Source organism: Equus quagga, chromosome 2, assembly GCF_021613505.1.
Source record: "Equus quagga isolate Etosha38 chromosome 2, UCLA_HA_Equagga_1.0, whole genome shotgun sequence".
NCBI classification, from domain to species: domain Eukaryota; kingdom Metazoa; phylum Chordata; class Mammalia; order Perissodactyla; family Equidae; genus Equus; species Equus quagga.
The window spans coordinates 65,222,519-65,249,588 of record NC_060268.1 but is presented as its reverse complement, the minus strand read 5'-3'; the positions used below and the strand labels follow the sequence as shown (position 1 = coordinate 65,249,588).

The 27,070-nt window shown below is 36.4% G+C and overlaps 1 protein-coding gene across 3 annotated transcripts in view; it reads right to left on the bottom strand.

Moving 5' to 3' along the window:
• Positions 1-27,070, bottom strand: part of LOC124236121 (Bardet-Biedl syndrome 4 protein) — a 188,120-nt gene that overhangs the window by 72,647 nt on the left and 88,403 nt on the right. For all 3 annotated transcript variants that reach the window (XM_046654823.1, XM_046654824.1, XM_046654825.1), the window contains 6 exons: positions 25,627-25,693; positions 23,889-23,995; positions 21,416-21,458; positions 20,843-20,914; positions 17,545-17,675; positions 14,000-14,057 (listed from right to left, as the gene is read on the bottom strand). In XM_046654823.1, coding sequence (XP_046510779.1) covers positions 14,000-14,057; positions 17,545-17,675; positions 20,843-20,914; positions 21,416-21,458; positions 23,889-23,995; positions 25,627-25,693 — 478 coding nt within the window. The remainder of the gene's footprint in view (positions 1-13,999; positions 14,058-17,544; positions 17,676-20,842; positions 20,915-21,415; positions 21,459-23,888; positions 23,996-25,626; positions 25,694-27,070) is intronic.

The following is a 27,070-nucleotide window of genomic DNA, read 5'->3' as shown; positions in this document are numbered from 1 at the left end:
AACAAACTACAGCTCTTATTAGTATCCTCATTTTACAAAAGGAAAAACTATGGCTGAGAAATACTGATATTCTTTCCACACCACCACACTGGAATAAAAACAGGAAAATTCAGTCCTAACAAACATCATCCAAAGAATTAAAGTAACAGCGAGAAATCTGTGACTCTTAAGTGCTCTGAATTTAACTATAAATGATTAAGTAGAATTGTGCATTGACTTGACACAAATAGCTTAATGACAGCTTTGCTTAGAACCATTCAAACATCTTTGCTCAGTCTCTAATTTACTTTCCCAGATAGATTTCTCTCCTTTGGGAAGAGAATATATTGCCAGTTGATGTGAACACTCTACTATTTGTCAGTTCTACTGTTCTTTTGGTTTTGTGAATTATTTCCTCCACTTACTGGAAAACTGACAAAAACCAAACTGGGCACTTCACACCAGACCCTTTAGAAGGGACCATTACACAAAACCCACTCAACCAGGGCCTACAGTATGGCCCTTTCCTGAGGTTGTGAATTTCCCACGAGTCCTATTGTCTCTTATGACCTAGCACGCTCACCTATACCCCTCTGCAACTATAGCAGTGTCTAGATCAATGGTCTCAACCTTATCTGCAAGTCTCAAACTGCACTGCACAATCATCAGGGATGGGGATGAGGATGGGGCTTTAAAAGTTACTGATGCCCAGGACAAAACCCAAAGCAATTAAATTATAATCTTTATGAAGTGGGACTCAGGTATTAGTTCTTTTTTCTTTTGAAGTTTCTCAGTGATTCCACTCTGTGTCAGATGGACAGTGGCATTAAGTTGCAACCCAAGACTAATGCAAGTTGGAAAATATGGCCCCAGTGCAGTTTTTCTTTGACCCACATTTAAGAATATTGTAAATTAATGGCCAACACTTCAAATTTGAGAGAATTCACATAATACGTATTTCACAGGCTCCTCTCAGAGCCCTCTTAGCCCAGGGTAGTCATTAAAATATTTACCTGTCTCTGGTAAACATCTGAGTTTAAGACTCCTGTGTTACTCAAGACCCCTGGATTACTGTGGTAATAAACTTGTGCTTTTGGCATTGTCAGAACTGCTACCAATCAATGTGTGATTGATTTATATACTATTTGGCTCCTACTCTGAAAATGACCCTAGACAACCCCATCTACATTTTAATCATGTCTGAAAACTGTTTTTCAAAAGAATTTCATCTTAGGCATTTTTTCCACACTAAATGCTTACTGCCTAGAGAAATATCAGCAATAGTTTCCTTAAAAAATGGATTTAATTCCACAAAAAGCAAAAGATTAAAACTCAGCAATTGTCTTACTCTGTTTACTTCTAGAATAGACAGTATTTGATTATTTCCAGTTGAGCATTTCCAAGTTAGCTATTTCATCTTGGGTAATAAAGTGGAGAAGCAAATTCCTTAAAATAAACCAGAAATACACAAACTTTATCCCCCCCAATCTGAGGGGCCTGCACTTCTTCTTTCTGAAGGAGCCAAGATTTCCCCATAATGCTCACTATCTTCTTAAAGCCCGATAGGTCATCCAGTTCTAAGGAAACACACTGAGAACAAATGGATATTGGCTGTTCTGTGCCTTTTCGGTTATCAGTTATGAAAGAAATTCTGTAACAAGTTCCAGGAGACTAGCCAAAATCCTTTACATTGAAATTCGTTTGAACAAATAATTAAAACAACAACTGCAATTTGCTTGGCCACTATTTATCAAGTCAAATGATGATGAACCATATACTCTTAACTATTACATGTGATAGTCTTCTCATGAGGACTGTCCCAATCACCAACATCAGAAGGGCTATTCTTATATCCATGGCTGGTTTCTTTTGATTGGGCAAAACACAGAGCCACATTAGTTGCAAACTCTGCAACAAATTAAAGACCAGAGATAGCAGACAGCATTCCTCCAACAGTAGCAGCAACAGATATTTACAGTCTTTGATATGGTATAAAAGTACACTATAGTTAAGAACCACCTTTCTTGGTACTCAATGCGAGGTCATTCTAAGACCAGAAAAAGAAAACATGACACGAAGAGGTAGTACGATGTTGACTGGGTCTCATATAGGAGAGAGTTTGAGTCCCAGATAGAAGAAATTGTGAAATATTGGGCAAGTTACCTAACCTGGTTGAGCTTTTTCTTCTTCTTTTGTAAAACAGAGCAATTTCTACTCTGCTTGCTTTAGACAGTAATATGTTAAAGTGGCCAGCCCTGGTGGTCTGGTGGTTAAGAATTTGGCGCTCTCACTGCCATGGCTCAGGTTTATTTCCCAGTCAGGGACCCATACCACTCATCTGTTGGTTGTCGTACTGTGGCAGCTGCATGTTGCTGTGATCCTGAAAGCTATGCCACCAGTATTTCAAATACCAGTAGGGTCACCCATGGTGGACAGGTTTCAGCAGAGCTTTCAGACTAAGACAGACTAGGAAGAAGGACCTGGTCACCCGCTTCTGAAAAAATTGGCCATGAAAACCCTATGAATAGCAGTGGAGCATTGTCTGATACAGCGCCAAAAGGTGAGAGGATGATGCAAAAAGAAAAAAAAAATAAGACGAGGCAGGGTTCCACTCTGCTGTACACAAGTCACTAGGAGTTGATATTAACTCAATGGAACTAACAACAAAAATAAGTTAAAGTGCTTTGAAGATAAAAGTGACAAATAACTCACATAATTATAGATCCAAATATGACCAAATTAAATCTTTGTCCTAAAATCTGGAGTTGGCTAGATTATCAGTAACAAAGATCTCCAACTTTGGGACCTTCTTTAAGACAACTCTCCCTCCATCCCCATGGGAGTTATCAGCTTCTAAGAGTGAGCTAAATGTAAGGTGAAGTAGTTTTGAGGTTAATTGAGAATGACTTTCAAAGTACTTTGTCTTTAAAAAACTGACAAAGACCTACTAAGCATCTAATATGTATCACTGTTACTACACAAACAGCAATATGAATTCAATGTTCAAGACACAGAAATTGGAAAGCTTTCAGAAAATGCTCTGAAGGCTTCATTAACCAAGTTAATTGTTGGGGACGGTCTCATTCACAGTTCCTTGCAAACAAACTGAAACAAATCTTGACATTTTATATTAAATAGGAACAGTGAATAAGGCACATAATACAGGTGACTGTTAGGCCACCAATGTCTTTTTTTTTTAAACTATAAAAATAAACATAAGTTACTAATGGAATAACAAAATAAAAGTTTATTTTATTAGAATTAGGAATGTTCTTTCCCTCTGGGCAACCTGAACAGTCCAGTTACAATGAAAATCTAAGAACAGTTATTTCCACAGCACAGGGTGCTCTATGCACAAAATTACAGGGTTAGGAGCATTTAATCAATTTATCGATCTGATTGTCTCACCAACCCGCCCCCTCCCATCCCCCAAGTGCTCTATACCGGGATTTGTAGCTAAAAGAATTTGTTACATCAATTCCTTTTCTCTCTGTACTAAATTTCAGTTCCTAATCATGGCTGAACCACATTTTACACTGCAGATTCAACCACTTCAAATCAAGTCAGTCAGTCTTGGATCTGTTATATATGTGTGTATGTATACACGTGTGTATTTAATATATTTATTTAAACACACATAAAACACAATCTGGGTTGCAGCAAATTACACAGAATTTAGAGTCTGATATTATATGCTACTCAGTATTACCACTGTGGTTTCCATCCTGAGCTTTGGATCAAAATTTTATTGTAAATCATTTAAAGTCCATCAACTGCTCAATGAATTGTTCAAATAAAGCATGCACTTTTCAAAAGACAATGTAACTGCCCTCAAGAAGACAGGGAGACCCTCGTGCTTATGATGAATAGAGCCCTCTGACAGACAGACTCAGGTAGATGAAATAGGAAAGCTGTCACACAATATAGCTTACCTATCCCAGTTGGGGGTCACTGAAGCTACTAACAATGAAAGCAATTAACTCAGGGAATTCTCTCAAATATGGAGATGGCCGTCAAAAGCTTGGAAGTAGAAAAGGCCAGTTCACCTTGATCCATACAAGTTTGGGAACGCACCCACAACTGCAATACCCTCAGGTAATATGCTAACACTGAAGCTAAAAAGCATCTCTAAAAAGCATTATTTTCTTCCATGGGTGGAGCTGATATTATGAAGTGCACACAATTTTTGGATACCTCTTACAAGGGGATGGTGTAAAGAGGATTTATGACACTCAAACCTAGATACTGCAGTTAGCTGGTTAAGATTTTTTTAAAACACCACACGTACACAAAACATTTTAAGGGAGCCACACATATCTAGGTAGCAACTCTGGCTGCTTTTCAAAGTTACCAGGGAAAGGAACTTATTCAAGCTTCCTTAAAAAAAAATCTCCTTAGTTTTGATAAATGTCTTTTAAGATTGATGCAGTCATTTAAAATAAAGTCAAATGGATGATGGGGAGAAGAGCATATGGAAGAAGCAGACACTGAGTTCAGATTTGCACCTGAGGTGGCAAGAGAGGGGATAATAAAAGGTACAGGTAAAATTGATCCTAAAGCGACAAGTGGTTTAAGGAAGCAGCATAATATACTCAGCAAACATTCACTGATTTTTGATGGGAAAAGAACAGTTGCAAGTACATCTCACGTAACAACCTTTTCTAAAAGGAAAAGTAGGGTTGATTCAGCAAAGCCTAACTTAGGCAAAAGGCCAGAGGAAAGTGAACCTACTTCCCAATGGAGTAATAAGATGTACAGTGCAAGAGCAGACAAAGCTGCCTCACAAATGGTAAACACTCCCTAGGCGCAAGACATTTAAAGGAAGACAGAGGTCCTCAGCCAAAACTGGTATTTAACATGAAGACCTCTTAATCTAGTTGCCTAGTTCACTCTCCACTCCTGTATAAAACTGACAGATTTAGGGATGCTGACCTGTTGAAAAATACCACAGCCAGAACGGCCTAAACAGGTATATAGTTAATAAAACCACCACCATCCTTTACTTTTAACATAGCTTAGTAGAAATTTCATAAAAATGGACATCACAGCTAAAATGCATTATTAATTCTCCTATCTGCTGACAATAGAAAAGAAGCAAACTCAGTGATTTCTATTTAAATGCACTAGATGGGAACATCATGTTCTAGGGGTATTTGCCTTCAAACTGAACCCACAGCAACACACACAAGCAATTTCAGTATCTGCCATTTTAAATTCACAATCTGAAACTAAGTGAATGGCTATTTATATTTAAAGCAAAAACATTCTATTTGACACCCTAACGTAAAAAAGGCGTGAGAAAAGAGCCATAACTAAAAATTTTTAAAAGGCTCAAAGCAGCAATTAAGGAATAAAAAGTGAAATGTTTCCTCTGGATGTGATATGGAGCCTAGGAAGCCTTCAGCCATGTGCATGACATGAGCACACAAAGGCTTAGGTAGATGTGTGAGGCCACGGAAGGGGATGAGGTTGGGGACTGGTCATCCTTGAAATGCAGCAACAAAGCTCCCTGTTGCAGCCCTTATCAGGCCATGGCATTTAGTTAGAACCTGACCTCCCTGTCCCTGATCAAGAGCTGGGAATTCAAGGCATGAGGCCCGTGGGCAGCAACAGACATATCAAAACCAGAAAGGGCAAAGTAATTTCAGGAAAGGGAAATCAAAGAGCTCTAGTTAGGTCTTCCAGAGGTGCTTAACCAATATGCCTTTTATCCCAACCCTCAACCCTGGAAAGATAAAGCAAACTAAAAGAAAATGCACAGCAAATAGACATAATCTTGAAGATTTTTAAAGAATAAATATTTTTTTGTAATTAAACATTATGCAAACACGTGCCACGCTTGCTTTGTCCATGCATATGCACTATATACAATTTTGAAAAATACTGTGTTGTCCTGTTTTAAAAGTCATATACAAAGTTTTTTTGTTTTTTTTTTTTTTGTTTAATTCCTCTGGCTGCCTACCCCCTTCCCCGCCCCAAGAATTTTCTTTACAAGGAACTGATCATCATTTACTCACGACCTTGGGGTATGAGAAACAGAGAGTCAGTCTGTGTGTGTGGGTGTATGTGTCTGTGTAGGGGAGGAAGGGGAAGAGGTCCTTTACCAAAACAACAAAACAGCTGATTTGGACATGAAAAGCAGTGTCAAGGAGTTGTTTTAAATTTTAACTGTACTACACTCAGGAAAAAGAAAAAGAAAAAAAGGAGTCAGCTTTGAGAATGAAGCTACGTTACAAGTTAAAGTTGGAGGGCTTTTAGTGTGTCTGTCACACTTTTGTTGGTGGCCTAGAATACTGTTGTACAATGGTTTATCTACCTTTTTTTATTACAATATAATTTACTTAAACTTTCCGTTAACAAAACAGAATTCTGGTACTACAGACCAGTGGTGTCAGAACAGGCTTAGTGCCTCCTTGTTTGTGTTTGTTTTGTTTTGTTTGTTTTAATTGCATGAGCACTCTAGATGGTAAAGTTTTCAGAGTTCATTTTATGCAGGGCCATTCTCAGTCCTCAATGTACTCCCACAGATCTTTTTCATAGCCTTCATGCACATGCTGTAATAAAACCCTTCGTCGACTCTCACAGTATCTGTAATCAAAGAGAAAAAAAACACTTGTTGTCAGCCTCCAATAATAAAAAAAGAGGCATTTACTCATTTTTTAAGGTATTTCTACAGTTTATCTAGACTTGGAACCAAGCACCTGCTTTTAATAGGCACATTTTCAGGTCTAGATGAAAGACACAACAAATTGTTTCTAATTTTAAAAAGGTATTTTTCAAAAGCTATGATTCCCAGTTTGAGGAATTAATTTTAGAGCAATAAAATGTTAGAAATACCTAAGGGCCTTAGAAATCATCTGATTCAATCCTGTCATTCTACAGATAAATAAATAGTTTCAGGAAGAAGTAACTTCAAGCGTTATTTCTTCACATTGTAAAATCTTTGTTGACTGTGAAAGTACCATAAACACAATGTAGTAGTTACAGTTGGCTAAGAGAAGTGAAAATATTACTTAGGACTAAATTTCCAAGTCTTCCAAATTCTCAAAGGTTTCTACTACTATTAAAAAGATATCAGTATTTGCCAGGAAATAACTTTGGGAGAAAGGGCTCCATGTTGAAAAAACAAACATTTTGCATCTTTAGCAAGAGGTAGCATATCTTGAAGTAGCATATCATCTACTCCTAGGACAAAGTACATCTCTCCTTGGAAAAACAAATCTAATAAAAACTCTTTAGGTTTGGGTAGCTCACTTGTCAATAGCCCTAATTCATAGGATCCCCACGCTAGGACCAGCACCCTAATCTCACCTCTCATCCTAATGGCCACTTGCCCTTTTTAGGCTCGCTCTTCCTTGCAGGGTAGCAACTAAGAAGATAAAGCTGAAAGGAAGAAGCAGAATCAGCCTTCGGGATAAATGCTGATCTGTCCGCTATGCTTGACTAGAACTACTATCTGCAATTTGTTGCCTTAAGGACAGAAGCAATCTGTGAGAAATATGGAAGCTGCTCAGTTTCTGCATATGCTAAACCCAAGTTTCACTATCACCTAACTTCACCACTAAGGTATACCAGACCACCATTGGCAGAAACTTTTGCTCAACAACTACTAAAAAAAATTCTCACCTGTACTTATCTTGTACTTTCTGTTTTATATCCTGCAGAGAATCTTGGGAAATATCTCGTTCGAGGTAGCCCGAAAGCACCTCTGTGGCATTCTCTAGATCTGCTTGGTTATTCTGCAAGAGGAGGAAGAATACACAGTAAATTTTGGATTCAGAAGAAAGCTAAAAGATAAACTATTTTAGTTGCTTCCTTGCCTACTGACTGATTTCAACACTGAGTCCATAATTTCTTTTTTTTTTTTTAAAGATTGGCACCTGAGCTAACCACTGTTGCCGCTCTTCCTTTTTTCCTGCTTTTTCTCCCCAAATCCCCCCATTCGTAGTTGTATACTGTAGTTATGAGTGCCTCCAGGTAAGCCATGTGGGACACCGCCTCAGCATGGCCTAACGAGAGGCGCCATGTCCACACCCAGGATCCGAAACCATGAAACCCTGAGCTGCTGAAGTGGAGCGTGCGAACCTAACCACTCAGGCACAGGGCTGGCCCCTGATTCCATAATTTTTACAGGTGGGTTAACCGCACCTGTAAAGCTCTTTATTGCTTTCACCTGCACAAGTCACACTCTCTTTTTCCAAGACAATTTTTTAAATGTTAAAAGAACTCAAGATTTACCCATTACCTCTGGAAGAATATCAAGGACAATTTGAAAGGACTTAAGAAAAAGTCTTTTGGAATCTTCTACTTCCGAGAACTGCTATTTGCTAAAACTCAAAGGAAAACTTGAGGAAAAAACAGAAACTCATTCTTGCTTACATCTGGCTGCACATACTTCTTCTAAGAGAACACTGTATGGAAGATTAAAATTTTGTTATCCTTTACTACTGTGGCTACTTCTGTGCATTTACCTATCTAAATTCCCATCTGCTAGTCAGTATTATGGTCTAGTCATCTATGGACATCAATGTTCCATGCATCAATTTTAAATGAGCATCTCTATTTGAAAAACCTTTACTGCTAAAAGCCTCCTTTAGCCTTTAGTCATTACTTTACTTCTCCACCAAAGCTAACCACCATATTAACTTCTAATAACCATATATTAGTTTGGCCTGAATAAAGGCTTTTATTCAGAACTTATGAAGTACCAGGTGCTATATAAACAATATACATGGATAGTCTCCCTTAAATCTCCTAACATCCTAGAAATTATTATCCCCATTTTAAAACAGAGATATAGACAAGGTTAAGTAATTTGCTCCAAGTCATCAGAGCTAAAAAGTGATAAAGTCAAGATTCAAATTCAGGGCTGATTCCAGAGTCTGCATACTTAATCACTAGCTGGCTAAACCACATCAACTTGAATGTAGTTTAGGACAAGAAACCTAAATTTCTTTTATCTTCGTAATAAATACTACACTTTTAATCCACATATTCTGAGCAGATAGGAACCTTTAAAACTCTATATATCTTATCTATGAATGACACAAAGTAGGTTTTCTTCTCCACATTCAGTAACTATGCCTACCTCAAAGATAATGGACTGGTTATTCTTTTTGAGGTAGAAAGCGAAGACATAAGTGTACATGAGTGTGGCACGACACTGGCAGAGGACATCAACTGCTTTCTTCAGGAACTGCACCTCAATCCAGGACATGTTGTGCTGTTGCATCTCCTCCATTTTCTGTTTCACCTGAGCATATAGTTTGTGCTCAAATCGTAGACTCTGCATGTGGTTCATATAGCGATTACAGTAGAACAGGTACCTCTGCAGGGCTGCCCTAGATCGCTGTCCCATTAACGAAAAATTAAGGTCATGTAATTATAGCAAATGTATTATACATACACAAAAGCTGATATATTTACTCATGAAACACTATAGGAATTTAGACTAAAATCAGGAACAAACAGGTATCTATTGCTACTTTGTTATTTAACACTGCTTTGAATGTCCAATAGCTATACTTTCTAATACAGCAACCATTAGCGACATGTGGCTATTTAAATTAAAATTAAAAATTCAGTCCCTCAGTGCTCAATAGCCATATGTGGGTGGTCAGTGGCTACAAAATTGGACGGTGGTGATAAAGAATATTTCCATCATTACAGAAAGTTCTACTGGATAGCACTGTTCTGTAGTATGCAATAAGATGTACAACAAGCAAGAAGCATCAATATTTTAAAGCAGACAACAGAGAGGCAACCAGACATCATATAACTCCTAATTTAATGCAATAAAAACTATACAGTACCACCAGTTCTGTATCCTTTCCACCCCATCTCCCCCAAAATTGAGGCTGAATTCAAGTATCTAGAATTAACCACCAGTTTCAGGACACACAGAGAAACAAGAACCTATTAATTGAGTAAATGACACCAGGGAGTTGCAATCAGCAAAACCCACAATATGGAAAACTACAGGACAAAATGGCTTAGTTTCCTCAACAAATAAATGGCAAGGGGGGGAAAAAAAGGAAGGACGGACCTATAAATTAGAGGAGACTCAAGAGATATCAATCAAATCCAATTTGTGGACCTGTGTGGATCCTGATTTGAACCAACTATAAAAGAAAATTTATGAGATAAATGGGGACATTTGAACACTGGATAATTGATGATATTAACAAAGTATTGCTTTAAAAATATAAATGTATATAGTATAATTATAAAATAATATATATAATATGCTATAATATATAATAAATATATATACACAAACATAATAATGGTATTGCAGTTATATAAAAGAGTATTATAAAGACATATGAAGAATTACCAAAGAAACAATATGCTATCTAGCCTAGAGTTTTTTCTATGATTTATTACATGCAAAAATAATGCACATAGGTCTCGCCAATTACACTGTAAATCTCTAGAGGAGATATACTTTTAAAAAAGTAATCTTGTTATCTCTAGTACTAAATATACAGAAAATGATTAATAAATGCTTATTAAATGCAACCACTATGAAAGAGTTCTTTACCACACATACATATTTCTTTTCTTTTACTATCACCCCCTTCTTCTCCACCTCATGCCTTAAAGCCTATAAACAGCACGGAGACTTCTAGGCCCTACGGTTGGTCTCTTGCTTAGAAATACTAACTCTAAACCACACAATTAGCCAATCAAATGATCCAGTATCATACAACATTAAAACATCTCAAAAAACCTACACAAGCCATATTATTTCAAGAGTTAGTTAGGTATCAAATCAGTGCTTACATGCTGGAAAACTATGCCAATTATAAATACAATGACAATTATATCTAATCATCAATAGATGATATATATTAATAATCTAAAAGTTATGCCAATTCTATCTAAACATGTATGTGGAAAATAATCTGCTTGGCATTTCATTGCCCCAAAAAGCACTAATATTTTCAAGCCTGTCAAATTCCCAAGATGAAATGGAAAACCTAAATTACCATATTAAAATATGATGTTAGAGGACATGAGTTAATGTGACCAACAATTCTGAAACAGCTTCTCACTAAAATCCTCTAAAATTCAACATGATAGCAAACCCATACCACCACTGCAAATAAGACCAACTTTTTCATCAAATGCTAGAATCTGGACTGAGAAATGCAATCAGTCGCCTGAATACACTTTGGGGGGGAAAAAACCAGAACAACAAACCTAACTGCTTAGAACAGGGAGGGGTAGGCAAACTCCAGCCTGTGAGCCAAATCCAGCTGCTGCCTGTTTTTATAAATAAAGTTAATAATTTGGAACACTGTCATGCCCACTCCCTTAAGTCTATGGCTAGGTGAACAGCACAAGAGCAGACCATATAGTCTACAATGCTGAAAAGATTTACTATCTGGCCCTTGACAGAAAACATGTCCTGAGTCTTCGTCTAGAAGATAAGAGAATTCAAATGCCCACCAGTGTCAGCACTGTGGCATACTATATTAAGTCAATAATTTTCTACAACACAAGTAGAAGGCACTCAAAGTATCATTTATGTTCTGTCTGGACTGTGCGCCAATCTTCCAGTACTTTTTAAGGCTACAACTCCCAATAAACACTAGGCCAGAGTATGGAAGACACGGAAGGGAGGAAAGAAGAGGCCAGAGAGGCATGCAATGGTGTGCTCCATTCTGGGAGGCATGGCTCCCACTAAATAAACAAATAAAGACATTCATATGAAACCTTTCCTTGTACACCCAGGGGATCAAAGGATTCTAGTTTAGTCCAACAGATGTGAACCAGAAAAACAAAGCATTCTAGCGTCTAGAATGTAGACATTAGAAACTGGCTTAGAAGCTGTGCGCAATAATCCACCCTCCCTGTAGATCTCAGAAAAGGATCCACCAGCACCCAAAGGAAGACTAGATGAGGCCAAGATAACCCACATACTTTCTCTCTTGGCAAATACTGTATCTGGCTAGATTCAGCTAGATTACTCTTCATTCAGCGTAAGTAAAAACTAAAAGCGTACCATGATAATTAGGAAAAATATAATGTTGCATAAGAGAAAAAGAACATTTCTCTATGAACTCAAAAAAACTATTTTCAAAATTAGAAGAAAATTTTAGGAAAATTTATGTTCTCTTCAATAGGATTTAAGATAAACGTGATTACTTAGAAGCAGAAAGCCTTAAGGAAAAGAAAGACTAAGATTTCAAAAAGACAACAGAAGAAGATGCAATGATAAACTGAGCTAAATAAAAAATGCAACAGTAGAATCAAGTCCAAATGGTAGGCTGGAAAAGCATGACTGTCATTGTACAACTTATATCAAAATTACATGGGGCACTGTATCTCAAATTGGAGTCTGAGGATACTAAATGGAGTAGGATAGGGGTGCTAAATAATCTGGTCTAAAAAGACCATGGAATTTTGAAATATTTAAAGATCTCATGATAACCTAAAGAAAACACAAATACTCAAGATCATCCGAACGAACTTATAACCGAGAACTAAAGTTTTATTTCAGGTCTTACATTTGTGAAATGGCTAAAATTGGCATCAAGCAGTATTACTTTAACTGTATCAGGCTGATGAGAAAAAAAGTGATAGAATACATCAATACTAAGCTCTGATCAAATCAAATCATGATGCACTGTAGGAATGAAGGTTTGCAATAGATGAGATAAAGAAAACTGATGGGAGAACAAATTATCACATGGCACTAAGTAGTATAGTAACACTAATTTTTAAAAACCCAGCCACACAGCAGTCTATCAACAGTAACTTCAGCAAACTTAACTGTCAAATAATTTTACTTGAGTTTCACTGTTTTTTATTTTTTCTCCCCGAAGCCCCAATACATAGCTGTATATCCTAGTTGTAAGTCATTCTTGTTCTTCTATGTGGGTCACCTGCCACAGCATGACCTGATGAGTGGTGTGTAGGTCTGCACCCAGGATCTGAACCGGCAAACCCCGGGCCAGCAAAGTGGAGTGTGCAAACTTAACCACTTGGCCACAGGGTCAGCCCCAGTTTCAGTGGTTTTGTAGTACTCTTTGTTTGGTTGTATAATTGTATAAGAGCATAAGAGTTACAGCTGGTTTTAAGTTTAAACATATTTAAGTAATATTACAATGAATGTAATATAAATCTATATTGGAATTTGTAGGGATTTTTTTCCTTTTAAAAGAAAGTCTGTGAAACACCACCACTCATCAATTATATAATACAAAATACAGTTTCCCAGTCTTTTAAAAAAAGTGAGACAGAACTTTCACTTCTAACAGTATGACAGACTAGATTATAGATATTCTTTTGTATTTATGGTATTTTTAATTAGTAATAAAATTTAAAGGAATGTTTAAAAAAGTGAAACAATAAAACACAGATGTTTTGAATTGCATCCTAGTAAGGAAACTCATTTGAAAGGAGTATTTTGGGAACAAATAGGGAATTTTGATATGGAATGGATGAATTTAAGGAATAATGAAATTCCAGGATTCTACAATTATGATAGAATCAGGAGGCTGAAAGAAACTCAAGGTGTTGAATCTTATCTACACCTAGTGTTTGAATCCCTTCTATTATAATAGTGGGGTAGTTTCCTATCCAGTAACCAGGAATTCCCCGTCTCCTGAGGGAGTCCATTCCAAATCAGCTCACCTATAACCATTAGAGCTTCTTGATGAACAATGAAGTTTAAAAAATAATAATAAAGAATTAAAAATAAGTGAGACTGCACACAAATAGCAGCAGAGCTATTTAACAAATACTGTTCTCTAGTCTCCTTGCTGGGAGGGAAAATCTGGACACCAAGACTACTGAAACCTGAAATTTCTACACGACTAGATTAATCAAAAGAAAGCAAACAAATCCATAAACAGGAATGCTCCTGATATGCATTTCGGATAAGGTTCTCCTTCTAAATGTACACGGGTACCCAGTATTTACTGAAGTGTCTTTCCACAAATTTTTCAGAATTGAAAACTTCTGCTAGCTTATTCCTGTTCAACTGTTACCCGAAAATAAATATACTTACCTCCTGTGCGTCTCTTGCTGCCTTTGCATCATCCTCATTATAGCGGTTACAGTTGTACCTTAAAGTAAATTAAGAGGATTCCATAAAGCGCATAAATCAATGAAACGGGATCAAATCACAGAATATCAGCCTGGATTCAGAGATTTTCTAAAATCAATATTCTCCTTTACAAAGATACACTGAGGTGTTAAAACACCCAGGGTTCTACCATTACAACGACAGAATTACCAGACTGAAAGGAACTCAAAGTGTTGCGGAGTCTAATCCACACCTAGTGCTTGAATCCTCTCTAAGAGAGTGTATCAGTTCTCTATCTACTAAGAGGGAATTCCTGGTCTCCTGAAGTAGTCCATTCCAAATCAGCTCACCTATAATCATTAGAAAACACTGTCATTCTAGAACTTCCATTTCTGACTGTAGTTTGAAGTTCTAACTCAATTTTTGAAGAATGAGATCATCTCATATCTTAGGCTGTCTGTAATTTAGGCCAAATATTCCCAATTTTTCCAGAGTAAATCACTTTCTTATTTCTCTTTTATAAACCAAAGAGAACCAATGTTGATGGGCTACTATGTAATAGATGCTGTGCTATGTGCTTTACATGCTACTACAGTTTATAAGAGTCACTGAAAACTGAAAGATATACTAAATGAGGAGAGAGGGAAACCTGCCCCCCAGAAGTCAGCTCAGAATGGAGATGATTAGGACTGGCACTTCCCTTATCCCGATTACTCTACATCTTTTATGGGAGCCTACATTATGGGAGCAGCTGGTATTTACTGAGTGCTTACTACACACCACGCATTTACTAAGGACTTTAAAGGTACTTTCAAATTTAATCCCCTCAATCACCTTATGAAATATGTATTATTATTATCCTCATTGAGCAGATGAAGAACTACGTTTTGAGAAGACAAGCAACATACTTAAGGTCACATAACTAAAGTTTCAGAGCTGGGAATTAAACTTATAACTGTCTGTCATATGAGGCTCATGCTCTTAACTAGTGAGTATATTGTTCACATGCTGTTGCCATGTCTTCAGAATCTTTAAACAGTAATATTTTTAGAACTAAAGGAAGAATTTTGAATTTAATTTACATCTTGTTAAACTGGATCCACTGTTCCAGCTTAAGTTCTTCAGGATTTTAATGGCTATGTATTCAATATCCCTCTTTGATGTTACTCCAAAATGAATGCAAGATTCTCACATTAGTTCAAGAAAGTCATCAATAAAACTGACCAGAAAAGCAGTATACAGTTTCCGTAAATAAAAAAAGATGAGGACAAAACCTTTTAGCAAACCTTTACAGGATTCCATTAGGAAGACATAAACCTATTATCTGTACTCCAAGAAATGGTCATTCAATTAATCCCAAATATCCCTGTCTGTATTCACAGCCTAGACCACAAACTTCTCAGTCCATATTGAAATACCTTGCTGAGATCTACAAAATGCTCCCTAATCCATCATGCTAATAATACCATTTGATTATGGGATTTCACGTAAGAGAAAAATTAAGTTATGAGGTTCATAAGTAGTTTGTGAAATCCACCACAAATTTTGGAAATCTGAGATTACATTTTGTCTGCTTCCAGTCTTTGGTAGCTATTCTACATAATTACTCAGAAATAACCAACAATGGCTCACTGATCTCATCTTAAAGTTTTTAAAGTAACCCAGACCACAATTGACCTAGGTCAGGAGACTTATTAACTTCCCCCTAGGTTGGGCTATAATCCTCTCTTACCAATAATTACTCTACTCCACTTAGCCCAAAGATCACCTCTCCTTGCTCTCTTCCTGTCAACTACTAACACTACTTCTTCCTATCTGATATATCCTTAAAACTTTTCTTTTTGATATTTTTTAGATATTTAAGCCTCAACTCATTCCGGGCTTTACTCTGCCAACATTATGAAGGATTTTAAGGCCCAGGAAAGCAACAGGATTCATCTATATCTCTAACTCAGATGACTGATGGTGCTACCTGGTATCCTATTTTGAAGGTTCTGAGGCATTTTCAGATTTAAACAAGAAGCATACCATGATTCATTTGCAGTGTTAGCCATGGGTAAATGCAAGACACAAGCAACACTGAGTTGTGATCAGAGATTTCCTTACACACAAAAAAATGTCTTTAATAGCTCTTCTTCCCCATCCCCTCTTACCTTCACTAGGCTTATTTAAACACATTAGAGTGAATTTAGTTTCTGGTAACACACTAATCCTCCAGTTTGCCTTCTCAAAATCTAGAGTACCTGTGTGGCTAAACCCCAAACACCCTTCCTTGGCTGTGACACTGCCAAAATCACTTTCTCTACTTCCACTTAACCAATTAATTTTTACCTGGTTCAGACAAGTAATCACTCTTACTATTCTTCTAACTAATGAAACTAATGGAAGTTCCAATGAAACTAAAAAGGAAGACTTGACAGTGTCTTAAGTTCACATCCTCCTCATCTTGTCTTGAACCTACAATTTCTTCCCCTCCCTTCCACTATCTACAAAGCAACCACAATTATGAGATGATGTATGTAAAGCACATAATACAGAGCCTTCTCACCTAAATTATAGATCTAATCATGTCACTCTCCATTTAAAATCCTGCTGATAATGTCAAAACTACTTTAAGTCGCAGTCTACTTTCTCTTTTCCTATTCCCCACAACTTATGAAGGGCCACAAACTCAAATGCCAATAGCTGACAAGCAGGTAACACAAATTAGTGAAAGGCACCATTTGTTTATTATAACACTCAGAAATATTTTCACTTCACCAGGAGATGTGCTAGCTCCTGTTTTTCCCAAAACTCAAGGCATCTTCCTCCTAATTTGCATTTTCCCAAATTGGTAAGAAATATGCATGTAACAAAGGTATAAAACTCTGCTAAATGTGACTGGTATCATTAGGATACATGCAAATGCCATTAAGCTTCCAGTCTTAGGGAAACATATCAAACTGGAAAGTAAAGGCCCCATTTAAAGGGCTACTAATCAATTCCAGGTGATTCCTGCCAAGCAGAAGTGCAGAAAATGAAGTTTCTATTCTTCAAAAAGAAGCTAAAAATCTGGATTGCGTTGGGCAATTTTCTGATTCTTAAAGTTTGAGACAATTTTTTTGTCTAATTGTGTGCAGGGTAAGTAAAACACAACTGCATGTTGGGTTTTGCCAACAGTCTCTAGTTTTCAACTATTGCCTAGAGAGACATTAGACAATGCAACTCTTCTCTGAATAAGTCATGTACTCTCAAATCACTCTACCTTTGTGTTCACGCTACTCCTTTTGCCCTGAATGTTTTTCCTACCACTTTTAGTCCTCAAAGTTCATCTCAACTGTTACCTCCACTGTGAAATATGCCTAATTAATCCCTATCTCTGGATATCTTGCATATAATTCTAACACTGATCACACACTGTTATCCATTTATCTAGCTCCCAAGTTAGATGGTGATTTCCATGAGATAGAAACCTTATTCTCAATACACAGCATATATCACATACTTACTCATGTGAACATAATCTTCCCTTCACTTCCCCAACCTACCAGGCAGATCCATGTGGTTCCCAAGGGCCAAGGCACACCCAGCAAAACTCTGCTTTACAGTTCTGGTTACGACAGACCATGTGATTACAACCGCCATCCTTTTCAATTGTGACATGGCATTTGGGACATTCCTATGAAGAGAAACTATAAAGTTGGTGTCAATGCTACACTAGGTTGTATGACTACCACCGAGGAAAAGCAAGTTCTAGATTTGGTTTATTTTTGAATACCACATTTACTGTGATTAATACATGCAGAGCACTTGGAACAGTGTCAAACACTTAATAACTACTATTAAAAATGAGCTGTAATTCACATGGACAAAGAGAATAGATTAGTGGTTACCAGGGGAAAGGGAGTGGGGGATGGGCACAAAGGGTGAAGTGGTGCACCTATAATATGACTGACAAATAATAATGTACAACTGAAATTTCACAAGGTTGTAAAATATCACAACCTCAATAAAAAAATAAATTAAAAATTTTTAAAAAAAGAGCTGTTATCATTATAATTGGCTTTTAAGATGTACAACAATTCAAGAATTTGTTTTAGTGGGGTTGGGGGATAAAAATACTTAAGTACATGTACTAATAATAGTTTCATGGGAGGTAAGACATTTTATTCATGTAAATATAATATACTCTCTAAGAAATAATTATTGAGTACTTCCTGTATCCCACACACTGTTTTCAGTGTTTTATATGCATTAACTCATAATCCTTATACTGGTGCTATTCCTATTTCCACTTGTCAGATGAATAAACTAAGGGAGAGAAAAATAACAAAGAAACTAGTCCAAGGTCACACAGGTAGCAAATGGTACAGTAAGGATTCAAATCCAAGCGATTTGGCCTTAAGAGTCAAACAAGCAGGACTGGTAAATTCTTTTTGTGATTATTGGATTTCTCAACTTTCTTCCGCTAAATTTTCTCATTTTAAATTCTTCTCATTGCAGTCCATTTACAACTGCGCTACATGGATCATATTTTTTTCCCAAGTCTAGCATTTTCTTGGTTGCTAGCAAACCAAAGTTATTACCTTGCAGGACTACCGTTTTTGTCTTTCAAAAAATCTAGAAAACCAAACTCATTATTATTTTTTTTAAAGATTTTATTCTTTCCTTTTTCTCCCCAAAGCCCCCGGGTACATAGTTGTATATTCTTCGTTGTGGGTCCTTCTAGTTGTGGCATGTGGGACGCTGCCTCAGTGTGGCTTGATGAGCAGTGCCATGTCCGCGCCCAGGATTCGAACCAACGAAACACTGGGCCGCCTGCAGCGGAGGGCGCAAACTTAACCACTCGGCCACGGTGCCAGCCCCCCAAACTCATTATTTTTAAGGAAACTATAAATAAGGTGTAAAGCTTGTATTTTTGCTGTATTTGTGTTTGATGTAACTCCCACGAATCACCCATTATCTTATTTGTACAATTTGATCATTGCGAAACAGACTACACTGCCCATAAACTATGGTAATTTTAAACAGCTCAATAAGGCAATTTTAATTATAAATCTTGTATCAAATTTTTTAAATCACTCACATAAGAAATTTTACTTTTTTTCCCCAAAGAAGCAAATTCTAGACCTAAAATATCTGTTTCATTCTACATTTCTTGGTTATAATTAACCAAACAGTATTAAGCTCTCAATATAGTAAGATACCAGTGACAATCTGCAAAACTGTTAAAGGAGCTAATAACATTCATAAAGCTTCTGAAACCTCTCAAGAAAAAAATTCTTCAGTTTCATCTCAAAACTACCAAGTAGATAAATTTGTTACCACAAATTGCCTTTCTTCCTTAATAATCTACCTTAATAATTCTAAGCAAATTCAAACACGTCAAGTCTATGCTCCCTATTTTAAACACCTTGGGGTTTTAGAGTGCAGGGGGATTTCTCTGGGTGCAGAAAGAGGGCTACAGTTTAAATCAAACTACTTAGTGAAAATAGAACTGCCCTATCCTAAACTGTAGTTTTACAGAGCATATTTAAGGATTGTGGGACTTACATGAACACACCTGGTGGGGAAATCTTCAATTTTCAACAAGGAATGCTTGGCCAGGAAATTTTTTTAAATAACAAAAGTAATCACTTCCTGACATTACAGTAAGGTTTCTTGAGTGACATGAGTTATGTTTATCTTGATGATTTTAGAGAGCACAAAAATATTCATTTCAATCATAACATTCCTCAAAGATGTGGGCATTTGTTCTATGTGACAGAACTCACTGTTTCATTATGTTTTAATCTTTTTGGGTAGAGCAGGGTACTAAGGCATAAAATTGTGTGTTGGCCTTCATTGTTTAAGAACTCCTTATTTTTGTCATCATCCTGTGACTGAGTCATCAATGGAACAGTGCAAAGCTATAACTAACACTGGTCAAACAACTCAGTATTATTTGGAGCATCATCTTCACATGTAAAAGACAATACTAAAAATGAACAGCCCATGAATTACCCCATCATTCATCAACCAAGTCACTTCCTATATGAATAGGATATAAGACGGAATTAAATAAAGATTGGATATTTATATAATTTTCTATTAAGAGACTGGCTGAGTTACACAGTCAGGATTCTAATGCTTGCTTATTACTTAGTGACAGAAAAGAAAGGTGCTCAAGATTACTGTATTTGTAAGACACCTAGAGTTAAAGAAGTGGTTCACAGTCATAAAGAGACTGAATTTTGAAACTAGTATCATCAAAAAAAAAACCTCCCAAAACCAAGAGATACCCATATTACCCTAAAACTTCTATTTCTCAGGAGTCAAGTCTCTTAACAAATCATATTTTAGAAGTTTAACATGTTAAACTTGTTAAGCCCAGTTCGTTACATAAAAATAGTTACTCAGTTACTTAAATACTGCTCTAAAGAATGACTCCTTAAAACCCTGGAGATTTTTAAAGACAGAAATGTAAATTAGCCTAATAAAACCAAGATAGGTAGAGTAAACCCTACAATACATCTGTATATTAAAAAACAGCCAAGAACAATCTGAAAAGGCATTATCAAACCACAGGGTAGAAAAACTAACAGCTTTTTCTTCTATAGGAAATTAATGCTTTTTTCCAACAGAAGAAAACTTCTAAAGCAGAGTACTATGCATACTGCAGTATAATACTCAACAAAATAAACTCAAAATGAAAATAAAGGAAATTTATTAATAAGCAATCATTTTGGGGGAAAAAAGCCTTAATTGAGAAAAAGGTAAAACGAGCCTTAACTAGGTAAACTAAATGCTGATGCATCTATCCTTATCAGTTTCATTACGAAGAGTCTACTGAGGGAAAATACCAACCTTTGTGTTGGCTGCAATCCAATTAGAGGTTTCACTGTCATCATCACACTTTTTAATCCACTTCTTCAACCACTGTTTGAAAACAACAACTGTTAGGGTACAACAAAAAACTTAAGAAAAAGGACAGCAAATTACTTCAACATTTAAATAGAGTAAAGCTTAAATGTAAAAGCCAAAGGACAAGATTAGCATTGGATTTACTTCCTTTTAAACCAGGGAAATCCAGTAATTCTCATATCCAGTAACACAAAATCAATCAAAGGAGGGCTTTCTTTGGCTAAACCTGAGTGGGAAACCTACAGCTTGATGGGAAGCCCAGGTCCAAGGTGTGTCTTTCCCCTTAGCTATTACAAAGCCTGCCAAAGGAGGTACCATAACCATCCGTGTCCTAATAATCAGGAGCTGACTTATTCCTAAGGAATGCTCTCTGAATACTTGCAATGATCCTGTGCAAAATCAAATCTATCTCCCAATGGATAAATAACAAAATTGTGGGGTATGGTTTTCAGTCATCAAGTCTTAGAAGTGCTCTACTATACATTATTTAAAAATGAAAATGCCAGACGAACTCACCTTACATTTAACAGGATCATGCCAATTTTCTCCACAGTTAAAGCTGTTAAGCAAGACAAGAGTTAAAAGAATTAAGTCCTACCTACTGTAAGTAAGTAAACAAACAAACCATTTCATGCTTTATAGTTCCTCAGTACCTTCACCGGTTTCTAGTGTGGCAAATACAAAGGCAGGAACCACGTCTACTTTATTCTACAGTAAATTATTTAGAATTTAGTATTAGGATCAGCATGTATTGGGTGTGTGTGTGAGAAATGAAGAATGACTATAAGTATGAAGACATGCTATGATGACAATTTCATAGTAAATAACTATCTAAACAGCTACCAAACTGTTAAGACAAAAAAATCAATTGAGCCAGATCTGTATTTTTCTGACAGTTTTTAATACGTATAGTTGCTTGCTGCAATCATTCTCTAATTGAAACCAAACTGAAATCATTTTCACTAATTTGAACTTAAATTTCAACCAATGCTTCATCAGCATATATTAAATCTTTTACTTAACACCTCAAATGAAGAGTGAAAGTCTGACTTTGTAGGGTAATTATATAATTTAGTACTAATACAGTAAGCAATATGCAGGAAGCAAACACATCTTTGCATGATTGTATCAAACAAGGTATTAAAGAGCGTGACTAAATATTCTCTAAGAATATATTAACTGCTAACGCCTTTCTGTTTCCCAGGCACCTGGTATATACAACATTTGTTTTAAAAGTATAAATTAAGAAAACACACAAATGCTTATGAAAATATAACCATGGGATGGCTGATTAATTAGCTAATCAAGTCAGGATAATGGTTACTTCTAGAAGAGAAGATGGGGAATGGGATGAAGACGGGAACCAAGAGGCTTCAAATGTCTCTGTCATGTTTTATTTCTTAATAAGAACAAACAAAATCCTGATTTTGATTAAGCTGGGTTGTAGCTACGTAAATATTCATTGCTGTTATTCTCTATACTTTAGTTTGTATTCAAAATAGTTCATACAAAAAGTATATTTGAAAGTTGGTATGGAATCAGACTCCAGCCCCTGTCTACAGGGTAAACTGAAACAATACATATTTAACTTTCACCAAAATAGTATGTATTTTACACATATTTAATCTCTGAGTTTATCTGCTCTTTTGGGAAATATCTAGTATTAATGATGTGTAAGTCTAATTCTACCTGTTCGGAGAAAAAAAGAATGGTACGGAATACCAATAAAATATCTATTTGCTAGCTCAAGGGGCCCTTCACTTGACTGGCCTCTTATTCCTAAGACATCCACAAAGGAATGGAAGACCATTTTAACGTTCTAATATATAATCCTGGAAATTCCTGTTAAGGCAAATCTAGAATTCAAAGTCTGCTACAGAACTCCAGAACCCAGGTTTACCAAGAAAGCTGGGACCAGAGAAGCCAGAAAAAAACCCTTAGTTAAAAAGCACACCTAATCAACCAGGTTTTATCTTTCCAAATTTATTTGCACATTTTCCTTCTAGGAGTAAGATAAAACTTTCAGAGCAAAGGAAATTTTTTTTAAGTGAATTTTTTTTTTTTAAGATTGGCACCTGAGCTAACAACTGTTGCCAATCTTTTTTTTTTTTCCTTCTCCCCAAAGTCCCCCAGCACATAGTTGTATATTCTAGTTGTGAGAGTGCCTCTGGTTATATGCTATGTGGGATGCTACCTCAGCATGGCCTGATGAGCAGTGCCATGTCTGCACCCAGGATCCAAACCAGCAAAAGCCTGGGCCACCGAAGCAGAGTGTGCGAACTTAACCACTTGGCCACAGGGCCAGCCCTGGGAAATTTTTAAAAAAATGTTAACTGTGTTTATTATTTCCTAAGAGATAACTTGAAAACAGAGCAAGAGCCAACAAAGGAACCAAACATAATTTGACAAATTAAGCAGTTAATCAGAAATGAGAGAACTAAATTCTTCTTGTCTCATATCTGTAAGGTTGCTCCCATATAAATTCTAGTGGAGCACAAAAGAAAAAGTGACTATAGCTGCACTTTTCTTCTCATAAGAAAATATATCCAAAAGTTAGAGCAACAAGGAAAGAGGAAAAATTATTTAAGAAGCAACATTTTAATCTAATTCTTATTTAAAAGAAATATACACTATTTTTGGGGGCCGACCCTGTGGCCGAGTGGTTAAGTTCATACGCTCTGCTTCAGTGGCCCAGGGTTTCACCAGTTCAAATCCTGGGCGTGGACACGACACCACTCATCAAGCCATGCTGAGGCAGCATCCCACGTGCCACAAGAAGAAGGAACCACAACTAAAAATACACAACTATGTACTGGGGGGGCTTTGGGGAGAAAAAGGAAAAATAAAATCTTTGAAAAAGAAATATATGCTATTTTAAATCAATATCACCCATCTCCCCACCTGAGGTAAAAATTTTTTCTACTATTTTACTACTAAGAATAAAGAAAAGCAATGAACATTATTCTAATTTAGGAAATCACTTGCTTACCAAAACTGGCGCCCACACTTGCAGCGAACAGGTTTAGCATCAGGATATTGGACTTTAACAACATGGTGGCAATCGGGGGCAGGACACCACTTTAACAGTCGATTGCACTGAAACACAAGTTAAAAAAAATAAAAAATAACAGCAAATTAAGTCATGATGCAAGATTTCCTAGCATACCAAGCAGTTATTTACATTGCTTCCCTAGATCAAGGGGCAAAGGGCAGGTGGTGACACAAGCACATAAAAACCTGCCACCAATACTTATAGAAATGCTTTTGGATGTACCGTTTTTTCAAGATTATAGATCCCTTGAAGACGTGGTTTCATAGACTATATGAACCACCTCTTGTTCTGGCTTCAAAATCCCACCGAGAAACTTCAAAATAATTACCCATTATGTGATCACTAATAATCATCAATTTATTTATGGTTTATTTTAAGTCAATTTTCAAAGATACAAGAAAATAAGATATGTTCCTAACTCAGGGAAAGTGTTTACATGCTCCAGAATAGTTTGAAACAAGCTAAAGGATATACATGTAATTTCTAGCTTTGACCACAAAAACCTCTGCTAAGAACAAAAACAAGCTCCTAAATCACAGTAAAGATTGCATTTTAGATTCTTCAAAACCTTTGAAGAAGTTCAAAATAACTTTCGAAGTATTTTTATGATGGAACAAAACATGGCTCAAGTAATACTCTGCACCAGAATTCAAGTTTATTGACCATTTCAAAAAATATGCTATTCCTGAAACATACTGTTTTCCAAAAGATCCGATCTTCAGTTTCATCTCTAATAAAAATAAAAATTACTTTCTAGAACTAAAATGCCATGTTAACCTGATGCTCTTACACAGGGTCTGGGAAACTTCTGCAAAGAGCCAGAGAGTAAAGATTTTTGGCTTAGTGGGCCATAATAGCCTCTCTAGCAGCTACTCAACTCTGCCACTGTTGCACAAAAGCACTCATAGAACAAATGGGCATGTTCAAATAAATCTTTATTTACAAAAACAGGCACGCCATAGTTTGCTGACCTCTGTTCTGATGAAAGAGAGACATTTGATAAAAACAAATAACCCTGGGGGCTGGACCTGTGGCTGAGTGATTAAGTTCGTGCGCTCCGCTTTGGCGGCTAGGGTTTCACCGGTTCGAATCCTTGGCGCAGACATGGCACCGCTCGTCAGGCCACGCTGAGGCAGCATCCCACATGCCACAACTAGAAAGACCCACAACTAAAAATACGCAACTATGTACTGGGAGGATTTGGGGAGAAAAAGCAGAAAAAATAAATATAAATAAAAATAAAAATGATCAGCCTAAAAATTTTAAAAAATTTTAAAAAATAACTAGAGCATCCTTCATTAACAAAGTTTATTGGTAATGGAAGCTAAAACAAGCAGAGATATAGCAAAGTTAGAGCGCCAAACAACTAAACAGGACATCATTAATAATCAGCTACAACTCTCTCTAGGGAAAAGAGGAATAAAGGAAGAATTCTGTAAAAATAATTTTATCAAAGTTCAAGATCTATAAAAAGACATCTACTTATTGGTTTGTCACATTCCTTTGAGAATAAAGGTGTTTTGGTATGTTTCATAAATAAAGTCCATAACCCAAACGTTATGGCAAAGGTGTTTGTTACTGTCTAGAGTATTTTACATAAGAAAAACTAGTATTTCTATTGATAAACAGAATTCCTTCTATTAAAAGAAGAAAACTTAAGAGAAATATCACTTACCTCTACAAAGCTATTTGTTATTAAATGCTGATACTTTAATTTAACTTTTGAATCTGTGATCAGCCGCCTGAAAGCAATAATAAAAATTATTAGGAAGTTTTCAGCCCAGTGTATTTTCCACATTTATGCACTAAAATTTCAATGCTATAGCTATAAAAACTGCTCTAAATTGAAAATACTAAAATGCACATAGACTATCAACAAATGCAACTGTAGTAATCAAAACAATTTTAAAGTTTCTCTAGTTTTATTTTGTTAAATGTTTTCCTCCATGTTTCTTATACTCTAAATATTCTATTTTTACCCAGTTTGTATTACAGTCTAATGACTTACCAACTATTGCCAAGTGTAGGCCCCTTTCAGAGTCTATGACTCTGATATTTTGCCTTAAGATAGCAATTCTCAGCCACCTTTCCTTAGACTCCCTCCCAAAAATCAGTGTGTGAAACAAGAGATATTTACAGGAATGTTAGGAAATGGATCCAGGTTTTGCTATATATAATTTTGAAGGGCTTCTTCCTCTGAGACCTCTTAGTAATTTACCAGAAATGCTTACTGATTGTAATCTGGCTTCCCTTGTCCACCTAGAATACTCTATAATTCAAAATAATTCCTAGAACTCACCACAGGAGGCCCTGAAAGTGAAAAATCCTGAGGCTTAAGTTTCATTAGTTTATTGGTAAACACTCCTGTGAGTGTGTTATAAGAAAAGAGTGTTAAAGCATAAAAAGAGTAACCACTGACAAAGTCAGTAAGAACTATATCAAACAAGCACATAGTCCAACCTCATTAAAATCTTTTAAGTGAACAAGAAAGTTTTGTACAATCTGGCCTCATCTAATTTTTGAGCTTCTAATCGCACTGCTCTCCTTCCACAAGACCCTACCCTGTCCTGTGCCACTTTCAGTGTACTCCTGTCACACCTGTATTCTTTCTTCAGAGACTTTTGAATAGGGCTACCTCCCTTGGAAAGGAAAGAGAAGAATATCATGGTGGGTCCCTGAGGTGGGACAGCCTAGGTTTAAATACTGGATTCACAAGTTACTAGCTACGAACTGAGGGTAAGTTCTTTGACCTCTTCATTTTTCATCTTACTAAATCTGTAAAATGGACAGCAGGAATAGAGTTATGAGACTAAAACAGTGCCTGGCAAATAGTAAGAACTCAATAAATACTAGATGCTACTACTACTAGTATTATTATTACTTTACTTCACTCAGCTAAAATACACTGTTACTCAAGGAGGCCTTTTCTGACTACTCCCCCACACCAACCTAGATGTAGACCCCCTCTCAGTTCTCATGGCACCTTATACACCCCTCCTTTATGTAATGTGTCATAATTTTAATTAGACGGATATCTATATAATCATTTGTTTAGTATCTGCCTTCCTGCTCCCCTATCCACAACAATAAGCTCCATGAAAGGATCCCTTGTAGAAAGT